This window comes from Capra hircus, chromosome 5 (assembly GCF_001704415.2).
Source record: "Capra hircus breed San Clemente chromosome 5, ASM170441v1, whole genome shotgun sequence".
Classification (NCBI taxonomy): domain Eukaryota; kingdom Metazoa; phylum Chordata; class Mammalia; order Artiodactyla; family Bovidae; genus Capra; species Capra hircus.
In genome coordinates this window covers 40,102,307-40,124,755 of record NC_030812.1, presented here as the reverse complement: position 1 = coordinate 40,124,755, position 22,449 = coordinate 40,102,307, and the positions used below count along the sequence as shown (strand labels likewise).

General features: G+C 36.3%; 1 protein-coding gene across 2 annotated transcripts in view; it reads left to right on the top strand.

Annotated features, from left to right (window-relative positions):
- Window positions 1-22,449, top strand: part of LRRK2 (leucine rich repeat kinase 2) — a 213,323-nt gene that overhangs the window by 102,246 nt on the left and 88,628 nt on the right. For both annotated transcript variants that reach the window (XM_018047920.1, XM_018047919.1), the window contains 6 exons: window positions 892-1,073; window positions 6,194-6,423; window positions 6,835-6,962; window positions 8,538-8,756; window positions 12,057-12,258; window positions 12,833-12,921. In XM_018047920.1, coding sequence (XP_017903409.1) covers window positions 892-1,073; window positions 6,194-6,423; window positions 6,835-6,962; window positions 8,538-8,756; window positions 12,057-12,258; window positions 12,833-12,921 — 1,050 coding nt within the window. The remainder of the gene's footprint in view (window positions 1-891; window positions 1,074-6,193; window positions 6,424-6,834; window positions 6,963-8,537; window positions 8,757-12,056; window positions 12,259-12,832; window positions 12,922-22,449) is intronic.

The window sequence follows — 22,449 nt, the reverse complement described above, 5'->3', positions numbered from 1 at the left end:
TATATGTTTAATTGCAAATACATGTAATGCTTTAATTGTGTTAATTTACCATGAAATCTCTGATCTGTTAACAGACTCTCAGACATGCTGCATTTCTCAAGTTTCACCAGGCCATGTATAGCCTTTGGTCTTCAGCTGACATTGTTTTCCACATTCTTAAATTTCTGTATTCTTCCATCATACTCCCCCACCCCCTCACCCAAATGGACCAGTCTTTATTATAAATCTGAAATTGACTGTCCATTCATCCCAGAAAACATATTTTTTGCCAGCTTCAAGACTATTGTCTATAAAAGCCAAAGAGAGTAAAGTGTATGAAACCATGAGGTTCCAGAATAACTCTGCATAGTTTTGGTACCTAGCTTTTTCTGCATCAGATTACTGTTAGCTATTATAAAAATAATGAGTATTACTTAAAAATTTGGAATATTGCAATTATTATGCCACCTAAGGTTTAAACATTTAGTTGTATTTTGAGAATATTAAGTTATATGTAAATTTGTGATGATTAGATCTTTGGTTTTGCTGAAGAACATAGTGAGAGGGAATAGCCTGAAGCCACCAACGATTGGATTTGGATACATATAAAAAAATTCTTCATTTCAATGTTGTGAAGTGATGAGATATGCTTCCAAGGGAGAATGGGTTTTAAAAGATTATAAACAAATGCCATAGATTGTTTTGGGTAAGTCCTTTATATTTATGTTTTCAAACATTTTTGATGGAAACTATGACAAACCTTTGGAAAGTTTTAGAACTCTGTTGGAAGGCTGTACAGTTTGCTCATAGACTCTCTGAGCCTCTCTTGTTTCCTAGTAGCATCTTGTTTTTTTGGTAGCACACTTTTCTTACTTCCCACCAACAGCATTTGCTCTTTTTTATTTCATTAAGATTCCTCCTGAGATTGGCTGTCTTGAAAATCTGACATCTCTTGATGTTAGTTACAACTTGGACCTGAGATCCTTTCCCAATGAAATGGGGAAATTAAGCAAAATATGGGATCTTCCTTTGGATGAACTGCATCTTAATTTTGATTTTAAACATGTAGGATGTAAAGCCAAAGACATCATAAGGTTAGATGATTTTATTTGTATTTTTTTAACTGAATTTATTTCTGATGTCCTTTTCTGGTTACTTTGGTGGATATATAGTTACAGTTCATAAAAAAGAATGTATAGGACCATCTAGCATGATGTGCTCTATGTCATTTGCCTTTTACTTAGTGAATGGGTTTATTTGGTGCCACTGCAGAGCTTTTTATTTCCTCCTGGCCAAGTTAAGGTTGAGAAAATTACTTCTCCTTATTAAAAGGAAATTATCAGTCTTTGTTCTCTTATTACCAATTATCAATCTGAAGAAATAGAGCAGAATATAATGGCTTCTAGATCTGGGTTTCATGTAGGAAGGATTTATCATATGTCTATTATATCGTAAAGCATTATAGTTACTTAAAGGATATAAAATTACTTCTGTTTTGCCTATGAAGCTGATAACCTACTCAACCTGATCATTTTTGAAACCATCAAAACTTTCAAGTATGCTTGTTTCTGATTTTATACTTTATGAACTTCGTTAATAATGAACTTCATTCTTTGTTACCATTTGAGTATGTTAGTCTTGTTACCTACTCATAAAATCATGTTTTTATTTCCACAAACTGCTCCTATCTATATTTATCTTACAGGTTTCAACTCAGTTATCACCTCTCAATGTATGCTTGACTTGCCTATAATATCCGCTGTGTTTACTCTCTGTTTCATTTGTGGCACCAAACACAGAGTCTGGCATACAATTAATAATTGTTGCACTATCAGTGAACTTGTAGTTCCTAATTACCTAGTTATCTAGTTACCTAATTCTCTTCCTTAAATTTTCTTAGTTTACATTTAACTTTCTATTTTATGATCAAAGTGTTTGTCAGCAGCTATGCTAAAAAACACTACTCCTCATCCTGCATAATTATTTCCCATGATTTTCCTTCCTGAAACTGGAAAAGATGCTCATATAAAATTTGTTCAATTCTTACTAAATGTTTAGTTGTAAGAAGTTTTCAGAGTATTATGCTATCAAGCTACTATGTAACTTAAATATTTTTAAACCTTTTAAACATTTTTAGAGAGAACATAGACCTGGAATAGTTTAGAAATTGTAGTTCTCGCTTGCTTCTTTGAAGAATGACAAAGAATGGTGAAGTCTTAATAAATAGATATTTGGAACTTTGATTTTCTTGTTTATTGGTGATGCAGATTATCAAGAATGTTCCTCAGAGTCCTATTAATTGTGAGAATGAATCAGTTAGTATTACCTAAGATTCACTTATGATTTAGTTTACTATTCTAATTTTGAACTGTGGCAACATTTTAACATAGTTAAATGTATTTTTCTGTATCCATTTTATTTTTGAGAACATTTACATATTCTGTTAATTTAAAGGTGGTATTGTTAGCCACTTGTAGCACTTGAAAAGTAAGTTTCAATTACTTTTGCATTAAAATTGTTAGGAATAACAACATATTATCTGCTGATAGTAAAATCATTTATGTGTATCAATGTAGTTTAACCAATATGCTCTTCCTTTCTGTGTACATTATATGTATGCATGTACAATATATACATTATGTATACCATATATGAATACATGTACCAAATAGAACCTCACTATCAAGGATGAATATAACAGTATGCTTGTATACTCTACCTTGATGTTTTTGATATTTTTTGCTGGAATATAATTGCTTTACAATGTTGAGTCAGTTGCTACTGTAAAACATTGTGAAGCAGCTCTATGTATACATACATCCCCTCCCTCTGGAGCTTCCCCTGCCATTCCACCCATCTAGGTCATCACGGAGTTGTGCTCTGAGCTCCCTGTGCTATACAGGAGCTTCTCGCTGTTGTAAAAATGGTAGCATATATATGTCAATACTGCTCTCAATTCATCCTCCCTCTCCTTCCTACCTGTTTCCACAAGTCTGTTCTCTGTGTTTGTGTCTCTATTCTTGCCCTGCGAATAAGTCCATCAGTACTATTTTTCTAGATTCTGTATATATGCGTTAGTATATGATATTTGTTTTCCTCTTTCTGACTTACTTCACTTTTTATGACAAGCTCTAGGTTCATCCACATCAGTTCAGCTGACTCAATCTCATTCCTTTTTATGACTGAGTAAGATTCCATTATATATATACCACATCTTTACCTGTCATCTATCGATGGACATCTTGGCTGCTTCTATCTCCTGGCTATTGTAAATACTGCTGCAAGGAACACTGGGGTACATGTGTCTTTTTGAGTTATAATTTTCTCAGGGTATATGCCCAGCAGTGGGATTGGTCCAAGGCTGAACCAGGAAGAAGTAGAAAATGTAAAAGACCAATCGTAAGTACTGAAATAAAAACTGTCATTAAAAATCTTCCAACACACAAAAGTCCAGCACCAGATGACTTCCCAGGCAAATCCTGTCAAACACTTAATGAAGAGCTAACTCTTCTCCTTTTAAAACTTTTCCAAAATGTTGCAAAAGGAGAAGCATTCCCAAATTCGTTCTTCAAGACCACCATCACCCTGATATTTAGAGCAGACAAAGATATTGCAAAAAAAGATTCCTTCTCCAGGGAATCTCCCCTGAGTCAGGGATCAAACCTGGGTCTCTTGTATTGCAGGCAGATTCTTTACAGATGGAGCCACCAGGGGAGACCTACAAAAAAAAAAAAAGAAAAGAAAGAAAATCATAGACCGATATTGCTGATGAACATGGACACAACAATCCTCAACAAAATACTAGCAAACAGGACCCAGCAACAAATTAAAAGGATCATATACCATGATCAAGTGGCGTTTATCACAGGGATACAAAGATTCTTTAATATAAATAAATAATATATCAATATATCAAAATAAATCAATGTGGTATACCATATTAACAAACTAAAGAATAAAAATCATATGATCATCTCAATAGATGCAGAAAAATCTTTTGACAAATTTCAGGACCTGTTTATGATCAATACTCTCCAGAAATGGTCGTGCTGCTGCTGCTGCTAAGTCACTTCAGTTGCATCCGACTTTGTGCGACCCCATAGACGGCAGCCCACCAGGCTCCTCTGTCCCTGGGATTTTCTAGGCAAGAATACTGGAGTGGGTTGCCATTTTCTTCTCCAGAAAATGGGCATAGAGGGAACTTACTCAACATAATAAAGGCCGTGTATGACAGACTCACAGCAAGCATCATTCTCAGTGATGAAAAACTGAAAGCATTTCCCCTAACATCAGGAACAAGACAAGGATGTCCAGTCTCACCACTTATTTAACATAGTTTTGTAAGCCCTCACCATGGCAATTAGAGAAGAAAAAGAAATTAAAGGAATATAAATTGAAAAGGAAGAAGTAAAACTGTTTGCAGATGACATGTTACTATATACAGAGAATCCAAAAGATTCTACCAGAAAACTGCTGGGACGTTATCAATGAACTTGGTAAAGTTTCAGGATACAAAATTAATGCACAGAAATCTCTTGCATTCCTATACACTAGCAACAAAAGAGTAAAAAGAGAAATTAAGAAAGTAATCACATTTACCATCACAACAAAAGAATAAATTACCTAAGGAAGCAAAAGAACTATACTGAGAAAACTAAAAGAACACTGATGAAAGAAGTCAAGGAGGATACAAACTGATGGAAAAATACACCATGTTCTTCTATTGGAAGAATTGATAGAGAAAGGATTGATAGAATTGATAGAAAATTAATATACTACACAAAGCAATCTACAGATTCAGTGCAATCCCTATCAAATTACCAATGGCATTCCTCACAGAATTAGAACAAAAATTTTATAGTTTGTATGGAAACACAAAAGACCCTGAAAAAATAAAGTCATCTTGTAAAAGATAAATGGGGCAGCAGGAATCAGGTTCCCTGTTTCAAACTATACTATAAAGCTATATTAATCAAAACACTATAGTATAGTACTGGCACAAAAAATAGAAATATAGACCAGCAGTACAGGATGGAAAGCCCAGAGATAAACCCACATATTTATGGTCACCTAATCTATAACAAAGGAAGCAAGAGTACAAGTCAAGAGGCAAGAGAAAAGGCAGCCTCTTCAGTAAGTGGTGCTGGGGAATCTGGACAGTTACATGTAAAAGAATGAAATTAGAATTCTACCTCATATCATATTAAAAAATAAACTCAAAATGGATTAAAGACTGGAAACTGTAAAACTCTTAGAGGGAAACATAGGAAAAATACTCTTTGACATAAATCACAGCAAGATCTTTTTTTGACTTATCCCGTAAAATAATGACAATAAAAACAAATAATTGGCACCTAATTAAGCATAAAAACTTTTGCACAGCAAAGGAAACCATAAACAAGATGAGAAGACAACTCTCAGGATGGGAGAAAATATTTGCAAATGAAGCAACAAAGGACTAACCTTTAAAATATACAAACAGCCTATGGAGCTCAATATCAAAAAATCAAACAATCCAATAAAAAAATGAGTGAAAGACCTAAATAGACATCTCTACAAAGAAGACATACAGATGGCCACAAGGCATATGAAAAGATGGTCAGTATCACTAATTCTTAGAGAATGCAAATCAAAACTACAATGAGGTATCACCTCGCATCAGCCAGAATGGCCATCATCAAAAAATCTATAAGCAATAAATGCTGGAGAGGGTGTGGATAAAAGGGAACCCTCTTACACTGTTAGTGGGAATGCAAATTGGTATAACCACTGTGGAGAATATTATGGAGGTTCTTTAAAAAACTGAACATAGATCTACCTTGATTCTTTATCCTATGGGCTTTGTAAAATTTTATGCTTTATAATTTTTAGAGTTTTATTTGTGATATTTAAAGAAATTTTGTATGTGTTTTATATAAAATTTTAATGAGTATTATAAATATTTTGATACTTTGATTCTTTCTAGTGTCATTATATTTGATGAGGCTTCCAATCATTATCAGACCAACCAACCAACATCACTAACAAAGTAGATGTATTAACAATGCATTGAAAGACACATGCATTATTAAGTTAGTATGAGTTATGTGCTCTTTTGCATACTGTTCATTATGACATTTTGATATTTAAAATAATTCAGTGCATAAGAATTCACCTGTAGCCTAAGTACACTGTTAAGCAGTTTATTATTTTATTTTTGTTTTTCAAATACCAGGTTTCTTCAGCAGCGGTTGAAAAAGGCTGTGCCCTATAACCGAATGAAACTTATGATTGTGGGAAATACTGGGAGTGGCAAGACCACCTTATTGCAGCAATTAATGAAAATCAAGAAATCAGATCTTGGGATGCAAGGTGCCACAGTTGGCATTGATGTGAAGGACTGGCCCATCCAAATAAGAGGCAAAGGGAAGAAAGACCTCATTCTGAATGTATGGGATTTTGCAGGTATTTATTTTGCTAAAATTTTTTATTCAGATATCTTTTTAAAAACAGGGATTTAAAAACTGAATTTTCTGTTCCAATACTTCAGAGACCTGATGGATCATATGGAATTACTCCAAAGTCATTTATTTCTCCTAATTCTTCCCTTGCCCCCAGAATGGAGAAGCAATGGAAGGAAATGTTAGGAACCAGCACGTGTCAGCTGAAGCCACATAGCTGGCACGTAAGCAAGAAGTTGTCAATCCCTAGTAAAAACCCAGTGTAATCTTGTAGCTATTATCTTTTAATTGTTTCTCTCTCTTTTTTTTTTTTTTGTATGATAAATAGTGGGTAGTGCCACCTAACTTTATTTTTGAAAAAAAGAATTCTTGTCTATTTTCTGGAAGACTGAAAAGTTCTCCAATCTTTATTTAGGTCGTGAGGAATTCTACAGCACTCATCCCCACTTTATGACCCAACGAGCCTTGTATCTTGCAGTCTATGACCTCAGCAAAGGGCAAGCAGAAGTTGATGCCATGAAGCCTTGGCTTTTCAATATAAAGGTGATATGATCTAATAATTTGAGAATAGAAAATATTTCATGAGTTTTCTTATTGTATATAAGGTGATTTATTTGGGGCAAATAGTACCATCAAACAGACTTTCCAAATACTCTTTTGCAAGAAAGTTAGAAGCACTTAAACTTTGAGTTAGGAAATTTTTAGGAGTAATTAAGTTGTGACATGAAAATAGTATGTTCTATGTTAATGAAAGGTATAGAAACTTGAAGCCTTTTTAATCTGTTAAAAATGAGAATATGTTAGACTATTTTTTATATTCTTTTTTTATTTTATTTTATTTATTTATTGGCTGCACTGTGTGGCTTGCAAGATCTCAGTTCTCTGACCAGGGATTGTGCTTGGACCATGGCAATGAAAGCCCGAAATCCTAACCATGAGGCTATCAGGGAGCTCCCTGGTATTATTACTTATGTATAATATGAATTTCCTTAATTTAAAATAAACTGTAGTAAGAAAAATAAGCAATCTATGCATTACCAACTGTGTCCTCAGAGGCAATTTAGTATAAAGCCCTGTGGGACTTACAGTTTTAAATGGTCCCAGATGAATATTATATTTGAAATTTTGCAACTTTTCCATTTTGTCTCTTGCTGTTAGATATTCCTTCATGTATATATGGTTTTAAAAATCTGTGCCTTTTTATAATTGAGACTAAAGTAAAAATGGTCATTGAACAATGCTCTAGTAGGCTCTTCTGTGAGGCAAATCTGAGCCACCAGGGAAGCCTACTATTAAGAGACATTTCTAAGTATAAAGACAGGCCAACTTAAAAAGTATCAGTGGATACACGCTTGACTTTCTCTTATAATCTATAGACAATACATTAGAATATGTAATGAATCCATACACCTTTTCCAAAGGAATACCCAAGACAGAAATAGCAGTAAAGTTATAAATGACAGTCATCAATCAAATGAAATAATTTAGATGAAGTTTTTCTCTCTCAAAGAGATGGAGACTGGGCAAGTGGTCAGGACGGAAATACAATGTGCTTTTAACTTTGTATGAAAGATAATGTTCAGTTCCACATTGCTGAACATAGTTCTGTTTTTGCCAAATAAATCCTCTACTTCAAATTACTGTCCAAATGCTTTATTACTTTAGTGACTTGTTTTTTCTTTGTAGAAGCCACACTGAATTACTATAATATGAATTAATGAGCTTTATTCACAGATAAGGGAGAAAATATAAAACAAATTGTATTACTCTGATATTATTTGGGTGTTATTAATTATTATCTTGTCTAGAAGCCCAAAGCACACTTAAAGAATAACCCATTTTAGGCACAGAGGAAAGAAATGTGTTATTACTGTCACATGGACCGCCTGAAAAGTGACAATAACTAGATTAAGAAGGAGCATAAAAATGACTTTTAAAAATTTCTTGATTTGTTCCCTTAGGTTTAAGGAAGGGAAGACAGTTGTCATTTTCTTCTTGAAGTCTTTTGAATTCTCATTTCGATTCTGGTAAATTTCGTAGAAAGTGAATATCAGTGGAAATATAAGCAGTCTTGATTTTTAAAACAAACACAAGAGTGTTTTGTATCTTCCCCCATAGGCCCGTGCTTCTTCTTCTCCTGTGATTCTTGTTGGTACACATTTAGATGTTACTGATGAGAAGCAGCGCAAAGCCTGTATCAGTAAAATTACCAAGGAACTCTTGAACAAACGAGGATTTCCTGCAATACGAGATTACCACTTTGTGAATGCCACTGAGGAATCTGATGCTTTGGCAAAACTTCGGAAAACCATCATCAATGAGAGCCTTAATTTCAAGGTAACATGGTTCATTGCCTACCCTAGGTGGTAGATAAATATAATTTATTAACTCTTACATTCTGCAACTGCTAAGAAATGTCAGCAGTCTTGAGAAAAGAATAACTATCTTAAAAGTATGGGGTTTTCTTAGCTGTTAGCATTATTCAAGTACTTTTAATTTTAAAATTATTTATGTTAAACTTAATTTTGAACTCACAGAATTGGGAATTAGAAATAATTGAGGATCCTGAGAGAAACTAAAAGGATATCCGAGAGGCTGAGAGAATGTTCCTGAGAGAATCTGGGGACATGTGTTTGAGGCCCTTTCTCTCCCAACATCCTATAGTAGTGATTCAGTCAAAAGCATAAAGATGGATGTTGGGGTCTTGGAGTGATCTTTCTTGTATTTTTCTTTGACTGTTTTTTCTCCATCTGCTCTTTTGGAGTTTCTGTTTTATGCTCATCTTGATCTTTGTTGTTCCTTCATGTCTTTGTCACTGTGATTTCCCGTTGCAAATATTTTTTTTTCTTCATTATTGAGAGAAGCCTCTTTCATCTGGTCACCACGGTCACTAATTTGGTTTTCAACAATGTGTAAGCAATATTCTAGTTCATACAAACTTTATTTTAAGAGTTGTTTTTGATTTACAAAGTTTTTCTTTCTGGTAAGACAAATATAGTTCATAGAGTTCATAAAACACAAATAAATTGGTTAACAAATGCTTGTTTTTAATACAAAAGAGAAAGAAATTTTACCTGGGCTCTACAGATAGCAAGGGGTAAACTGTACTGAAAAACACTTTGAATAGTTCCATACGACAAACACAATAGTGGATTTCACCATTAGTCTCTATTGGTTTAGCTCATTAGTACTAATGATCAAAGCTGTGGCTTCTAACAAGGGTCTTGTTTTGCCTGGACAGTCCCAGTGTAATTATTAATTGTGTCTCACTACATTCTCAGAAGCATTCCAGTTTGGATGATAAATTACACGGTCACCTTGGTTATAACACGTTATCCAGTTAGCTTAGTTCTGTTCCATTTCCACAGATTATGCTCTGTCTAAAACTTAATGAGCCATTTATAAGTGTGCCAGTCTTTGTGGTGCTCAGAGAGAGAATTTGCACATTTATATCTTTCCACACATTTATCACAATCAATAAAAGCTTTTACAAATGTGGGTCAATGGAAATTTTATGTTAGAAGAATAAAGTATCATTTATCTCTAGTTTTTGCTACTCTTTTGTGAGACATATGATTAAAGAGTGATATGACTTTTAAGAAACAAATGCACCAAATTAATATATTCAATTAAATATCCTCTTTACCCAGGGAGTTTCCTTTTGAGACTATATCTGTACTTACAGAACTTTGCTGTTACTTATAATATTTTAATAGCTTCTCTCTTATCATTGATATCAGCCCATTTATCATATTTTAAAAAAGAATTCTTAAAGTATGAGTTTGTCTTGAGAAAATCTGAATTTAGTTGAGGAAGTCTATGAAAAGAGTAGTTGATTCATCAAGCTGGACTGGTACTACTTTAGGCTAACAGCAAGTTAGACCAGTTTACTGGTGATAAGACCAGTCTGTTTTCTGCGCTTGTACGTGAACTCTGAAGGCAATACTGGATGAGGAGGTTAAAAACAAATGCTTTGAGAAATGGCATTATTATTTGAAGGAAGGTATATATTGCAAATGCATGCATCATTCTGTTATATTGGTTTGAAAATTCAATTGGCTGCTTTGCAGAATAGTGATTCAGATGACCCCAGAACAATAAGCCTGCCAGAACTTGAATATTCTTTCCTTCCTGAGGTGCCTCAACCTGTATTCAGTCAGCAGCTTTTAATCTATTAGAAATCTTTTTTGTTTGGTCTTTCATTTGTTTTTCATCTTTTCCTTTTATCTTGATCTTTTCTAATCTTTGTGTGTCTCACTCTTATTAACATGTGTCCATGCAGAGTTTAGAATAAAAGCTTTCTGTTTTTGTCTGTCGGTGACCCGATGATAAAGGTTAAAGGAAGTAGGACAAAATAGAAATCAGTGCCAACAATGTCCCTCTCAGGCTTGTCCAGCCCCTTAGCAGAGTGGGATCCTTTGCTCACCCTGTAATCTAGCCCTATAAAGTCCATCCCTTTATTACTTGACTACTGTGTGAACTTGTTTACTTTTATATGTAGGTTTCCCTTCTTGGGTTAAATGCAAACTTCAATCTGAAGTTCTGTTTTATCTTAATTTATAAATGATGAAGAGAGGGAATATGAAAACTGGAGGTTAGTGAAATTATATTTAATTTTCTGGTTCAAGGGGTACCTCAAAACAATCTTGATTGTTTGGAAGTAAATACGTAAGTAATGGTTACGGCTGCTATAAATTAGGTTCCTGAAGGATCAAGTTAGGAGTAGAAAAAGAACAAGTATAAAGTTTGTGTGTGTGTGTGTGTGCAGGTATAATAAACCCAATTTCTATTTGTAACAAGTTGAAGAGTTCAAGTAGAAGTTTTATTCTTTATTGTCAAGACTATATTCATGGGTTGAGAAATGAGGAGAGTTTGCCATCTGGTGGTTTGCAAAGGCATTTACGATTATTAAAGTTGTATTTCTATTTAAAATTAGATTTTTAAGAAGAAAAAATGTTTGGAAATATTTTTATTACAGAAACTCTCATATAAGATCATACTATTAAAATTTTGATTTTAATTAGATTCTAAGTGTAAGAGACTCCAAATCATCCTCTTGTATAGAATCATTGGGGTTTAGATGATTTTTTATTTTTCCAAGTTCAAGTCTCCATGAAAAAGCATAGCTTAATGAGGAAATTTCATGTCTGTCTCCAGACTTCACTGTTGAAATGTACATCCCACTAATATTACATTTTGCAAACAGCAAGAACAAAATGTAGTTTTACTTTGGGATGTGGATAGTTTCATCTAAAAAATAAAGTCCAAAAGCTCTTACAATCCTGACTTTTATGTTAGCATATCTGTTACCTGTAGATTTAATGTCTTAGAAAATAGTAGGTCCTTTATTTAAGGTTAATGATTTGTCCTGGATTTTGCCATGGATTTTCTGAATACCTTGATAATTATTTCCATACAATGTTATTTGATAGTTCTTTCCAAATTGGCCTCTGTGTTCATTTTTTTTCTTATTTTAAGGTAATCTTATTTATTTCTCATGATTTAATTAGTTTTACATTGCATCTTGATTTTAGTAAAAATAATCATTTTCTGAATGATTAGCGCAGAATTTACCAACCACCTGACGCATAGATGCATAAAATGGATTTTTACAGCTTGTCATCTGTAATTTCATAGATCCGAGATCAGCCTGTTGTTGGGCAGCTGATTCCAGACTGCTATGTAGAACTTGAGAGAATCATTTTATCAGAGCGTAAAAATGTGCCAATTGAATTTCCTGTAATTGACCGGAAACGATTATTACAACTTGTGAGAGAACATCAGCTGCAGTTAGATGAAAATGAGCTTCCTCATGCAGTTCACTTTCTAAATGAATCAGGTTTGTTTATTTCATATTTTTTCAAAGTTCTGCAGTAGAGTTGGTGAAAATGTATCTGAACCTTGTATAGGATTTACATTTAAAAGAATATTGACAAAATTCTTTAATAGGTAGCTGATTTTTTTTTCTTTTTGAAAGATCATCATGTGTACTGTTGTTGAATCATATATTATGTCATAAGAGAAAAATTTAGAAATTATCTGACAGTAGTGGAAAAAGTCTCTTAGCCAGAGTTAAAACATGTGGATTCTAGAGCTTGACTGTAGTATTCAGGAGCTCTGAAACTCTAAGTTCAAGCTATATCCTTCATAGTATCAAGTGAATTTAGTGTATGTGGAAGTTATTTGTACACTCGCAGGAGAATTATTATTGTGATGGTTTAACTTGGCACTTGGAGAATCAATGGTTGACTGAGATGAAAGCTAGGATGCCCTGGTCCTGGTCTCAGCTCTGACCCCAACAATGCTGAAGTTTTCTAATCTGTAAAATGAGGAGACTGGGCTAGATTCTCTCTGAAGCCCCTTGATATTTTCATATTCTAAATCCCATCTTTCACTTTTGATTTTTCCTACAGGAGTCCTTCTTCATTTTCAAGACCCAGCACTGCAGTTAAGTGACTTATATTTTGTAGAACCCAAGTGGCTTTGTAAAGTCATGGCACAGGTTGGTATATTATACTTCTGAGGCATGGGGGTAATGAACTTCAGGTGACATCTAGAGTACTGAGCTTTATAGAGTTTGTGTTTAGTTAAGGTAGAAACTCCAATACTTTGGCCACCTGATGTGAAGAACTAACTCATTGATAAAGACCCTGATGCTGGGGAAGATTGAAGGCAGGAGGAGAAGGGGACAACAGAGGATGAGATGGTTGGATGGCATTTCACTAACTCAATGGGCATGAGTTTGAGTAAACTCTAGGAGTTGGTGATGGACAGAGAGGCCTGGTATCCTGCAGTTCATGGGGTTGCAAAGAGTTGGGCACAACTGAGTGACTGAACTGACTGAAGGTAGAAACTACTGTGAATATAGAAAATGGTAGAACAGTTTGTGTAGAAGACTGTATAAAGAAGAACTTTGTGGAGGGGGAGAAGATATCTTAGAATTTAATGTCTTTGTTTTCAATTCATAGACAGAGGTTTGTGTCGCTCTATTCCATAGTACCTTTCTAGATCCAAAAAGTTTTTCTTTATGCAGTTGTCTACACAAATTGTTCTTCCACTTTCTATATTCACAGTTTTTTGGCTTGTTTACTGATATAATCAATTGAATGAAAGCTTTGTGAAAATCTGTGGGGTAAATAAGTATGAGAAAATTGTGTAGATGAGCTTGTGAAACCTCTGTCTAGACAACATGTTGGGAAATTTTGACTCTTCAGTGGAATATAAAACTCTGGGCTTCCCTGGTAGCTCAGATGGTAAAGAATCTGCCTGCAATGCAGGAGACTCAGGTTTGATCCCTGGATGAGGAAGATCGGCCTGGAGAAGGGAATGGCTACCCACTCTAGTGTTCTTGCCTGGAGAATTACATGGACAGAGGAGCTTGGCAGACATAATTGGACCTGATAAGGCTGTGAAACCTCTGTGTAGACAACAAGGAGGGAAATTGTGACTTTTCAATATAATATAAAACTATAAGTGCTTAGCATTTTGAAAAGTAGTTATGGCTGTCTATATTTCATATGGAAAATGATTTCTTCTATCACTAATAATCAGGTACCAATGAGTTTATATTAATTAGCTACCATAATCCTCTCTGTAGATTTGCTGCAGAAAACCACTCAAACAACACACTAGCTCAGGGTTCCTCAATGTCAGCCCTATGGACATTACGGGGCAGGTAATTCTTTGTTGTACACTGTAGGATGATAGAAGCATCTTTGGCCTCTACCCTCTAGATGCCAGTAGTACTTTCCCAGTATGAGAAGCAAAATGTGCCCAGACATTTCCAAATATTTTAGGAAGTACAAAATCACCTTGGGGAGGACGACTGTGTCTGGATGAACCATGAATTGAAATGAGCTTGGGGAGGGAATCACCAGCATGTGTACTCACTGGCAGCTATTTTTCTTAAAATTTATAGTTACTAAAATGTATCTTTTTACATTAGAAATATCTTTTCTAATTAACCATAATGTTAATTAAATCCCTTCAGATAATCTGAATGATAGTTCCTAAATGTCTTAAAAAATTTTATTTATTTATTTATTTATTTTTGGAGGCTAATTACTTTACAATATTGTATTGGTTTGTCATACATTGACATGAATCTGCCACGGGTGTACATGTGGTTCCCAATCCTCAACCTCCCTCCCACCTCCCTCCCCATCCCATCCTTCTGGGTCATCCCAGTGCACCAGCCCTGAGCACCCACCCTGTATCATGTATCGAACCTGGACTGGCGATCTGTTTCACATATGACAATATACATGTTTCAATGCCGTTCTCCCAAACCATCCCACCCTCACCCTCTCCCACAGAGTCCAAAAGACTGTTCTATACATCTGTGTTTCTTTTGCTGTCTCGCATACAGGGTTATCATCACCATCTTTCTAAATTCCATATATTTGTGTTAGTACACTGTATTGGTGTTTTTCTTTCTGGCTTACTTCACTCTGTATAATAGGCTCCAGCTTCACCCACCTCATTAGAACTGATTCAAATGTATTCTTTTTAATGGCTGAGTAATATTCCATTGTGTATATGTACCACAGCTTTCTTATCCATTCATCTGCTGATGGACATCTAGGTTGCTTCCATGTCCTGGCTATTATAAACAGTGCTGCGATGAACATTGGGGTACACGTGTCTCTTTCAATTCTGGTTTCTTTGGGTGTGTATGCCCAGCAGTGGGATTGCCGGGTCATATGGCAGTTCTATTTCCAGTTTTTTAAGGAATCGCCACACTGTTCTCCATAGTGGCTGTACTAATTTGCATTCCCACCAACAGTGTAAGAGGGTTCCCTTTTCTCCACACCCTCTCCAGCATTTATTGCTTGTAGACTTTTGGATAGCAGCCATTCTGACTGGTCTGAAATGGTACCTCATTGTGGTTTTGATTTCCATTTTTCTGATAATAAGTGATGTTGAGCATCTTTTCATGTGTTTGTTAGCCATCTGTATGTCTTCTTTGGAGAAATGTCTGTTTAGTTCTTTGGCCCATTTTTTGATTGAGTCGTTTATTTTTCTATATTTTTGAGATTAATTCTTTGTCAGTTGCTTCTTTTGCTATTATTTTCTCCCATTCCGAAGGCTGTCTTTTCACCTTGCTTATAGTTTCCTTCGTTGTGCAAAAGCTTTTAAGTTTAATTAGGCCCCATTTGTTTATTTTTGCTTTTATTTCCAATATTCTGGGAGGTAGGTCATAGAGGATCCTGCTGTGATTTATGTCGCAGAGTGTTTGCCTATGTTTTTCTCTAGGAGTTTTATAGTTTCTGGCTTTATGTTTAGATCCTTAATCCATTTTGAGTTATTTTTGTGTATGATGTTAGAAAGTGTTCATTTCATTTTTTTACAAGTTGTTAAAAAGATTGTCTTTTCTCCATTGTATATTCTTGCCTCCTTTGTCAAAGATAAGGTGTCCATATATGCGTGGATTTATCTCTGGGCTTTCTATTTTGTTCCATTGATCTATGTTTCTGTTTTTGTGCCAGTATGGCACTGTCTTGACGACTGTGGCTTTGTAGTAGAGCCTGAAGTCAGGCAAGTTGATTGTTCCAGTTCCATTCTTCTTTCTCAAGATTGCTTTGGCTATTCGAGGTTTTTTGTATTTCCATACAAATGGTGAAATTATTTGTTCTAGTCCAGTGTTCTTGCCTGGAGAATCCCAGGGACGAGGGAGCCTGGTGGGCTGCCATCTATGGGGTCGCACAGAGTCAGACACAACTGAAAGCGACTTAGCAGCAGCAGCAGCAGTTCTATGAAAAATACAGTTGGTAGCTTGATTGGGATTGCATTGAATCTATAGATTGCTTTGAGTATACTCATCTTCACTGTATTGATTCTTCTGATTCATGAACACGGTATATTTCTCCATCTATTTGTGTCCTCTTTGATTTCTTTCACCAGTGTTTTATAGTTTTCTATATATAGGTCTTTTTTTTCTTTAGGTAGGTATATTCCTAAGTATTTTATTCTTTTCCTTGCAATGGTGAATGGAATTGTTTCCTTAATTTCTCCTTCTGTTTTCTCATTGTTAGTGTATAGGAATGCAAGGGATTTCTGTGTGTTGATTTTATATCCTGCAACTTTACTATATTCATTAATTAGCTCTAGTAATTTTCTGGTGGAGTCTTTAGGGTTTCTGTGTATAGGATCATGTCATCTGCAGATAGTAAGAGTTTTACTTCTTTTTTTCCAATCTGGATTCCTTTTCTTTTTCTACTCTGATTGCTGTGGCCAAAACTTTCCAAAACTATGCTCAATAGTAGTGGTGAGAGTGGGCAGCCTTGTCTTGTTCCTGACTTTAGGGGAAATGCTTTCAAGTTTTCATCATTGAGGATAATGTTTGCTGTGGGTTTGTCATATATAGCTTTTCTTATGTTGAGAATTCAGCTGTGAAGCCGTCTGGTCCTGGGCTTTTGTTTGCTGGAAGATTTCTGATTTCAGTTTCCATTTCCATGCTTGTGATGGGTCTGTTAAGATTTTCCATTTCTTCCCAGTTCAGTTTTGGAAAGTTGTACCTTTCTAAGAGTTTGTCCATTTCTTCCACGTTGTCCATTTTATTGGCATATAGTTGCTGATAGCAGTCTCTTATGATCCTTTGTATTTCTGTGTTGTCTGTTGTGATCTCTCCATTTTCACTTCTAATTTTGTTGATTTGATTTTTCTCCCTTTGTTTCTTGATGAATCTGGCTAATGCTTTGTCAATTTTATTTATCCTCTAAAGGAACCAGCTTTTGGCTTTGTTGATTTTTGCTATGGTCTCTTTTGTTTCTTTTGCATTTATTTCTGCCCTAATTTTTAAGATTTCTTTCCTTCTACTAACCCTGGGGTTGTTTCTTCCTTCTCTAGTTGCTTTACATGTAGAGTTAGGTTATTTATTTGACTTTTTTCTTGTTTCTTGAGGTAAGCCTGTATTGCTGTGAACCTTCCCCTTAGCACTGCTTTTAAAGTGTCCCATAGGTTTTGGGTTGTTGTGTTTTCATTTTCATTCTTTTCTATGCATATTTTGATTTCTTTTTTGATTTCTTCTGTGATTTGTTGGTTATTCAGCAGCATGTTGTTCAGCCTCCATATGTTTGAATTTTTAATAGTTTTCCTCCTGTAATTGACATCTAATCTTACTCTTCATTATGGTCAGAAAAGATGCTTGGAATGATTTCAATATTTTTGAATTTACCAAGGCTAGATTTATGGCCCTATCCTGGAGAAGGTTCCATGTGCACTTGAGAAAAAGGTGAAATTCATTGTTTTGGGGGTGAAATGTCCTATAGATATCAATTAGGTCTAACTGGTCTCGTGTCATTTAAAGTTTGTGTTTCCTTGTTAATTTTCTGTTTAGTTAACCTATCCATAGGTGTGAGTGGGGGTATTAAAGTTTCCCACTATTATTGTGGTATTATTAATTTCCCCTTTCATACTTGTTAGCATTTGTCTTACTTATTGTGGTGCTCCTATGTTGAATACATGTATATTTATGTAAATCTTCTTCTTGGATTGATCCTTTGATCATTATGTAGTGTCCTTCTTTGTCTCTTCACTGCCTTTGTTTTAAAGTCTTTTTATCTGATATGAGTATTGCTACTACTGCTTTCTTTTGGTCTCTATTTGCATGGAATATTTTTTTCTAGTCCTTCACTTTCAGTAAGTATGTGCCTCTTGTTTCAAGGTGGGTCTCTTGTAGGCAACATATATAGGGGTCTTGTTTTTGTATCCATTCAGCCAGTCTTTGTCTTTTGGTTGGGGCATTCTACCCATTTACATTTAAGGTAATTATCGATAAGTATGATCCCGTTGCCATTTACTTTGTTGTTTTGGGTTTGAGTTTATACACCCTTTTTGTGTTTCCTGTCTAGAGAGCATCCTTTAGCATTTGTTGGAGAGCTGGTTTGGGGGTGCTGAATTCTCTCAGCTTTTGCTTGTCTGTAAAGCTTTTGATTTCTCCTTCATATTTGAATGAGATCCTTGTTGCGTACAGTAATCTGGGTTGTAGTTTATTTTCTTTCATCACTTTAAGTATGTCCTGCCATTTCCTTCTGGCCTGAAGAGTTTCTATTGAAAGATAAGCTGTTATCCTTATGGGAATCCCCTTGTGTGTTATTTATTGTTTTTCCCTTGCTGCTTTTAATATTTGTTCTTTGTGAATTTGATTAATATGTGTCTTGGGGTGTTTCACCTTGGGCTTATCCTATTTGGGACTCTCTGGGTTTCTTGGACTTGGGGGACTATTTCCTTCTTCATTTTAGGGAAGTTTTCAACTATTTCTCCTCAAGTATTTTCTCATGGCCTTTCTTTTTGTCTTCTTCTTCTGGGACTCCTATGATTCAAATGTTAGGGCATTTAACATTGTCCCAGAGGTCTCTGAGGTTGTCCTCATTTCTTTTAATTCTTTTTTTCTTTTTTCCTCTCTGTTTCATTTATTTCTACCATTCTGTCTTCTCTCTCACTAATCCTATCTTCTGCCTCTGTTATTCTACTGTTGGTTCCCTCCAGAGTGTTTTTGATCTCATTTATTGCATTATTCATTATATGTTGACTTTTTAAAAATTTATTCTTGGTCCTTGTTAAACATTTCTTGCATCTTCTCGATCCTTGTCTCCAGGCTATTTACCTGTAACTCCATTTTGTTTTCAAAATTTTGGATCATTTTCAGTATCATTATTTGGAATTCTTTATCATGTAGCTTCCCTATCTCTTCCTCTTTGGTTTGGTGGGCATTTATCCTGTTCCTTTACTTGCTGAGTATTTCTTTGCCTTTTCGTCTTGTTTATATTGCTGTGTTTGGGATAGCCTTTCCGTATTCTGGCTGTTTGTGGTTCCTCTTTATTTTGGAGGCTCCTAGCTGTGAGTGGGGTTGGACCTGTGGCTTGTCAAATTTTCCTGGTTAGGAAATCTTGTGTCTGTGTTCTGGTGGGTGGAGCTGGATTTCTTCTCTCTGGAGTGCACTGAAGTGTCCAGTAATGAGTTTTGAGATGTTAATGGGTTTTGTGTGACTTTGGGCAGCCTGCATATTGAAGCTCAGGGCTATGTTCCTGTGTTGTTGGAGAATTTGCATGGTATGTCTTGCTCTGAAGCTTGTTGGCCCTTGAGTGGTGCTTGGTTTCAGTGTAGGCATGGAGGCGTTTGATGAGCTCCTATAGATGAATGTTCCCTGGAGTCAGGAGTTCTCTGGTGTTCTCAGGATTTGGACTTAAGCCTCCTGCCTCTGATTTTCAGTCTCAAACTTACAGTAGCCCCAAGACTTCTGCATCTATACAGCACTGATGATAAAACATCTAGGTTAATGATGAAAAGTTTCTCCACAGTGAGGGATACCTGGAGAGGTACACAGAGTTACATGGGAAAGAGAAGAGGGAGAAGGGAGATAGAGGTGACCAGGAGAAGCAGAGGGGGAATCAAAAGGGGCAAGAACAAGCTAGCCAGTAATCACTTCCCTATGTTCTCTCCACAGTCTGGATCCCTCAGAGATGTTCATGGAGTTACACAGAGAAGAGAAGGGGGAGGAAGGAGACAGAGGTGGCCACGAGGATGAAAGGGGGGAATCAAAAGGAGAGAGACAGATCCAGCCAGCAATCAGTTCCCTAGGTGTTCTCCACAACCCAGAACACAGAAAGAGATTCACAGAGTTGGGTAGAGAAGAGAAGGGGAAGGGAGGAGATAGAGGCTACCTGATGGAGAAAAAGGAGAGTCCAAAGAGGGAGAGAGCAATCCAGCCAGTAATCTCACTCCCAAGTAAAAATGGGTACTGAAGATTGGATTCTTAAAGGTACAAAATTGATAACAAATACCAAAAAGCAAAGATTAAAAATCTAGAGTAGAGGTTATATTCTCAAAAATACAATGTTAAAGGAAAAAACAAAGTCGTAAAAATTATAAAATATATATATATATATATGAAGTTTGCTTTAAAAATTGGGTCTTTTTTTGCATATTAATAGTAGGTTATAAAAATGAAAATTAAAGGAGTAATAGAGGACTTAAAAATAAAAAAAAATTTTTAGGTTAAAAAATGATAATAGTAAAAATATATCTAGAACTGTCTCTGGTGTTGTTGTGGATAGTGCGGGGTCAGTTCATTTTTGGATAGTTCCTTGATCCGGCTTACACTTCTCAAGATCTATAGGCCCCTTCCTATGTACTTGGTGCTAACTGCAGGGTTTTAATCTATTGCACCTGTCACTTCCAAAGTGGTTCCCTCTGTTTATTTTAGCTTCTTCTGTTTGCTGGCCTCTTCAGTGTCTAATTTCTACCCTGACACAAGGGGGCGGTGGTGGTCACCTTTTTGGCTTGCCTTTTCGATCGTGCTGTGCGGAGGAAGGAAAACTGCAAACAAATATCAGTGGCATCTGTAGGGAGTGCTCCCAGTGTCTCAGCCACAATGGGTTTGTCCCGGCTCACGGTGCGTGTATTTTCCCAGTCTACACTGCTCAGGCTCTAGGCTGCTCTGCAGGGAACTGTCTGAGGCGGGCCCTGGGTTGAGTGCACTTCCCAGGTCTAAGCCACTCAGGTTCAGGTTCTCGGGTACTCTACAAAGGTGTAGACTTGAGCGGGCCTGCGTTTTGTGCCCTTCCCCAGTCCGAGCAGCTCAGGTGACCAGGTGCTTGATGAGCGCGGTCACTGTGACTTATCACCTCCCCTGTCCCTGCCGCTTGGTTTTCTGGGTGTACAACCGGCGTGCCTTCTCAGCTGTGCTGTGTCTCTTCTGGGGAGCTGATCTCTGGCTGCGACCCTCCCGGCGGATGTCGACCATCCAGAATCCCAAGGAGTCTTGGTTAGCAATGAAGTCTGCTTGCACTTTGGTAGATGATGCCTCTCAGGGGCTGCGATTGCCCCCTTCCTGCTCCGGCTGTCCTCGCGTGCCTATCTCCAGTGGGGGGTGGGCCGGTCTGCAGCCGGCTAGCTCTGCTCAGTCCTTTGTTCTGTGAGCTGTCTTGGTGGTGTCTTCAGTTCAGTTCAGTTCAGTTCAGTCGCTCAGTCGTGTCCGACTCTTTGCGACCCCATGAATTGGTCGTCTTAGGTTAGGGCTTTTCACGGGACAGCTATCCCACAGTCTGGGTTGCTATCTCTAGTTAGTTCCCTCAGATTGTCCTTGGGGCATTAAGGCCCGGTCTTCCCTGTCCAGTCCCCTCTTGCTAGCTTGCTAGTGGCTGATGCAAGCGTCTGCACTGCTTCTCCACTGGGAGTTGCCTTTAGGCACGTAATCTGTGGGTTTTAATTATTTATTTATTTTTCCTCCTAGTTATGTTGCCTTCTGAGGTTCCAAGGCTCGCCACAGATTTACCGGTGAGAGTGTTTCCTGGTGTTTGGAAACTTCTCTCTTTTTTAAGACTCCCTTCCTGGGATGGATCTCCATGCCTACCTCTTTTGTCTCTCTTTTTATCTTCTATATTTTTTCCTACCTCCTTTTGGAGACAGTGGGCTGCCTTTCTGGGTGCCTGATGTCCTCTGCCAGCATTCAGAAGTTGTTTTGTGGGTTTTGCTCAGCATTCAAATGTTCTTTTGATGAATTTGTAGGGGAGAAAGTGGTCTCCCTGTCCTATTCCTTTACCATCTTAGGACTGCCCCCCTAAATTTCATCTAAGGAAAAAAAAGTTATTTTAAAGAGGGAACTCATTTACTGCTAAACCCTATACTGTGGAACCTGAGAACATACTGAAACATTAAAGTTGGCAATTAATTGTAATTGGACAGTTACTACTATTCTGGTAGATATTTTAAAATTAGACTTTCACCCTAATGCAATAAGCCATGGAAAGTGTGCTATTACTTATCTACTCAATGAGAATGGAGCCAGAAAATTATAGTGGTCAAGCGTAAACTCTAGAGTCAGTACAACCTGTGTTCAAATCTCTCCTAAATACTTATCAACTTAGACATTTCTTAATGTTTTCAGCCTTTGTTTCTTCCCTTGTAAAATAACAATAATAACAATATTATCTTCTACATTGCCATTGTAGTTTGGTAAAAATGAGCAATAAATTTTAGTGAAATTTTATATTTAACCCATTTGGTAATTAAATACTTATTTCAGAAA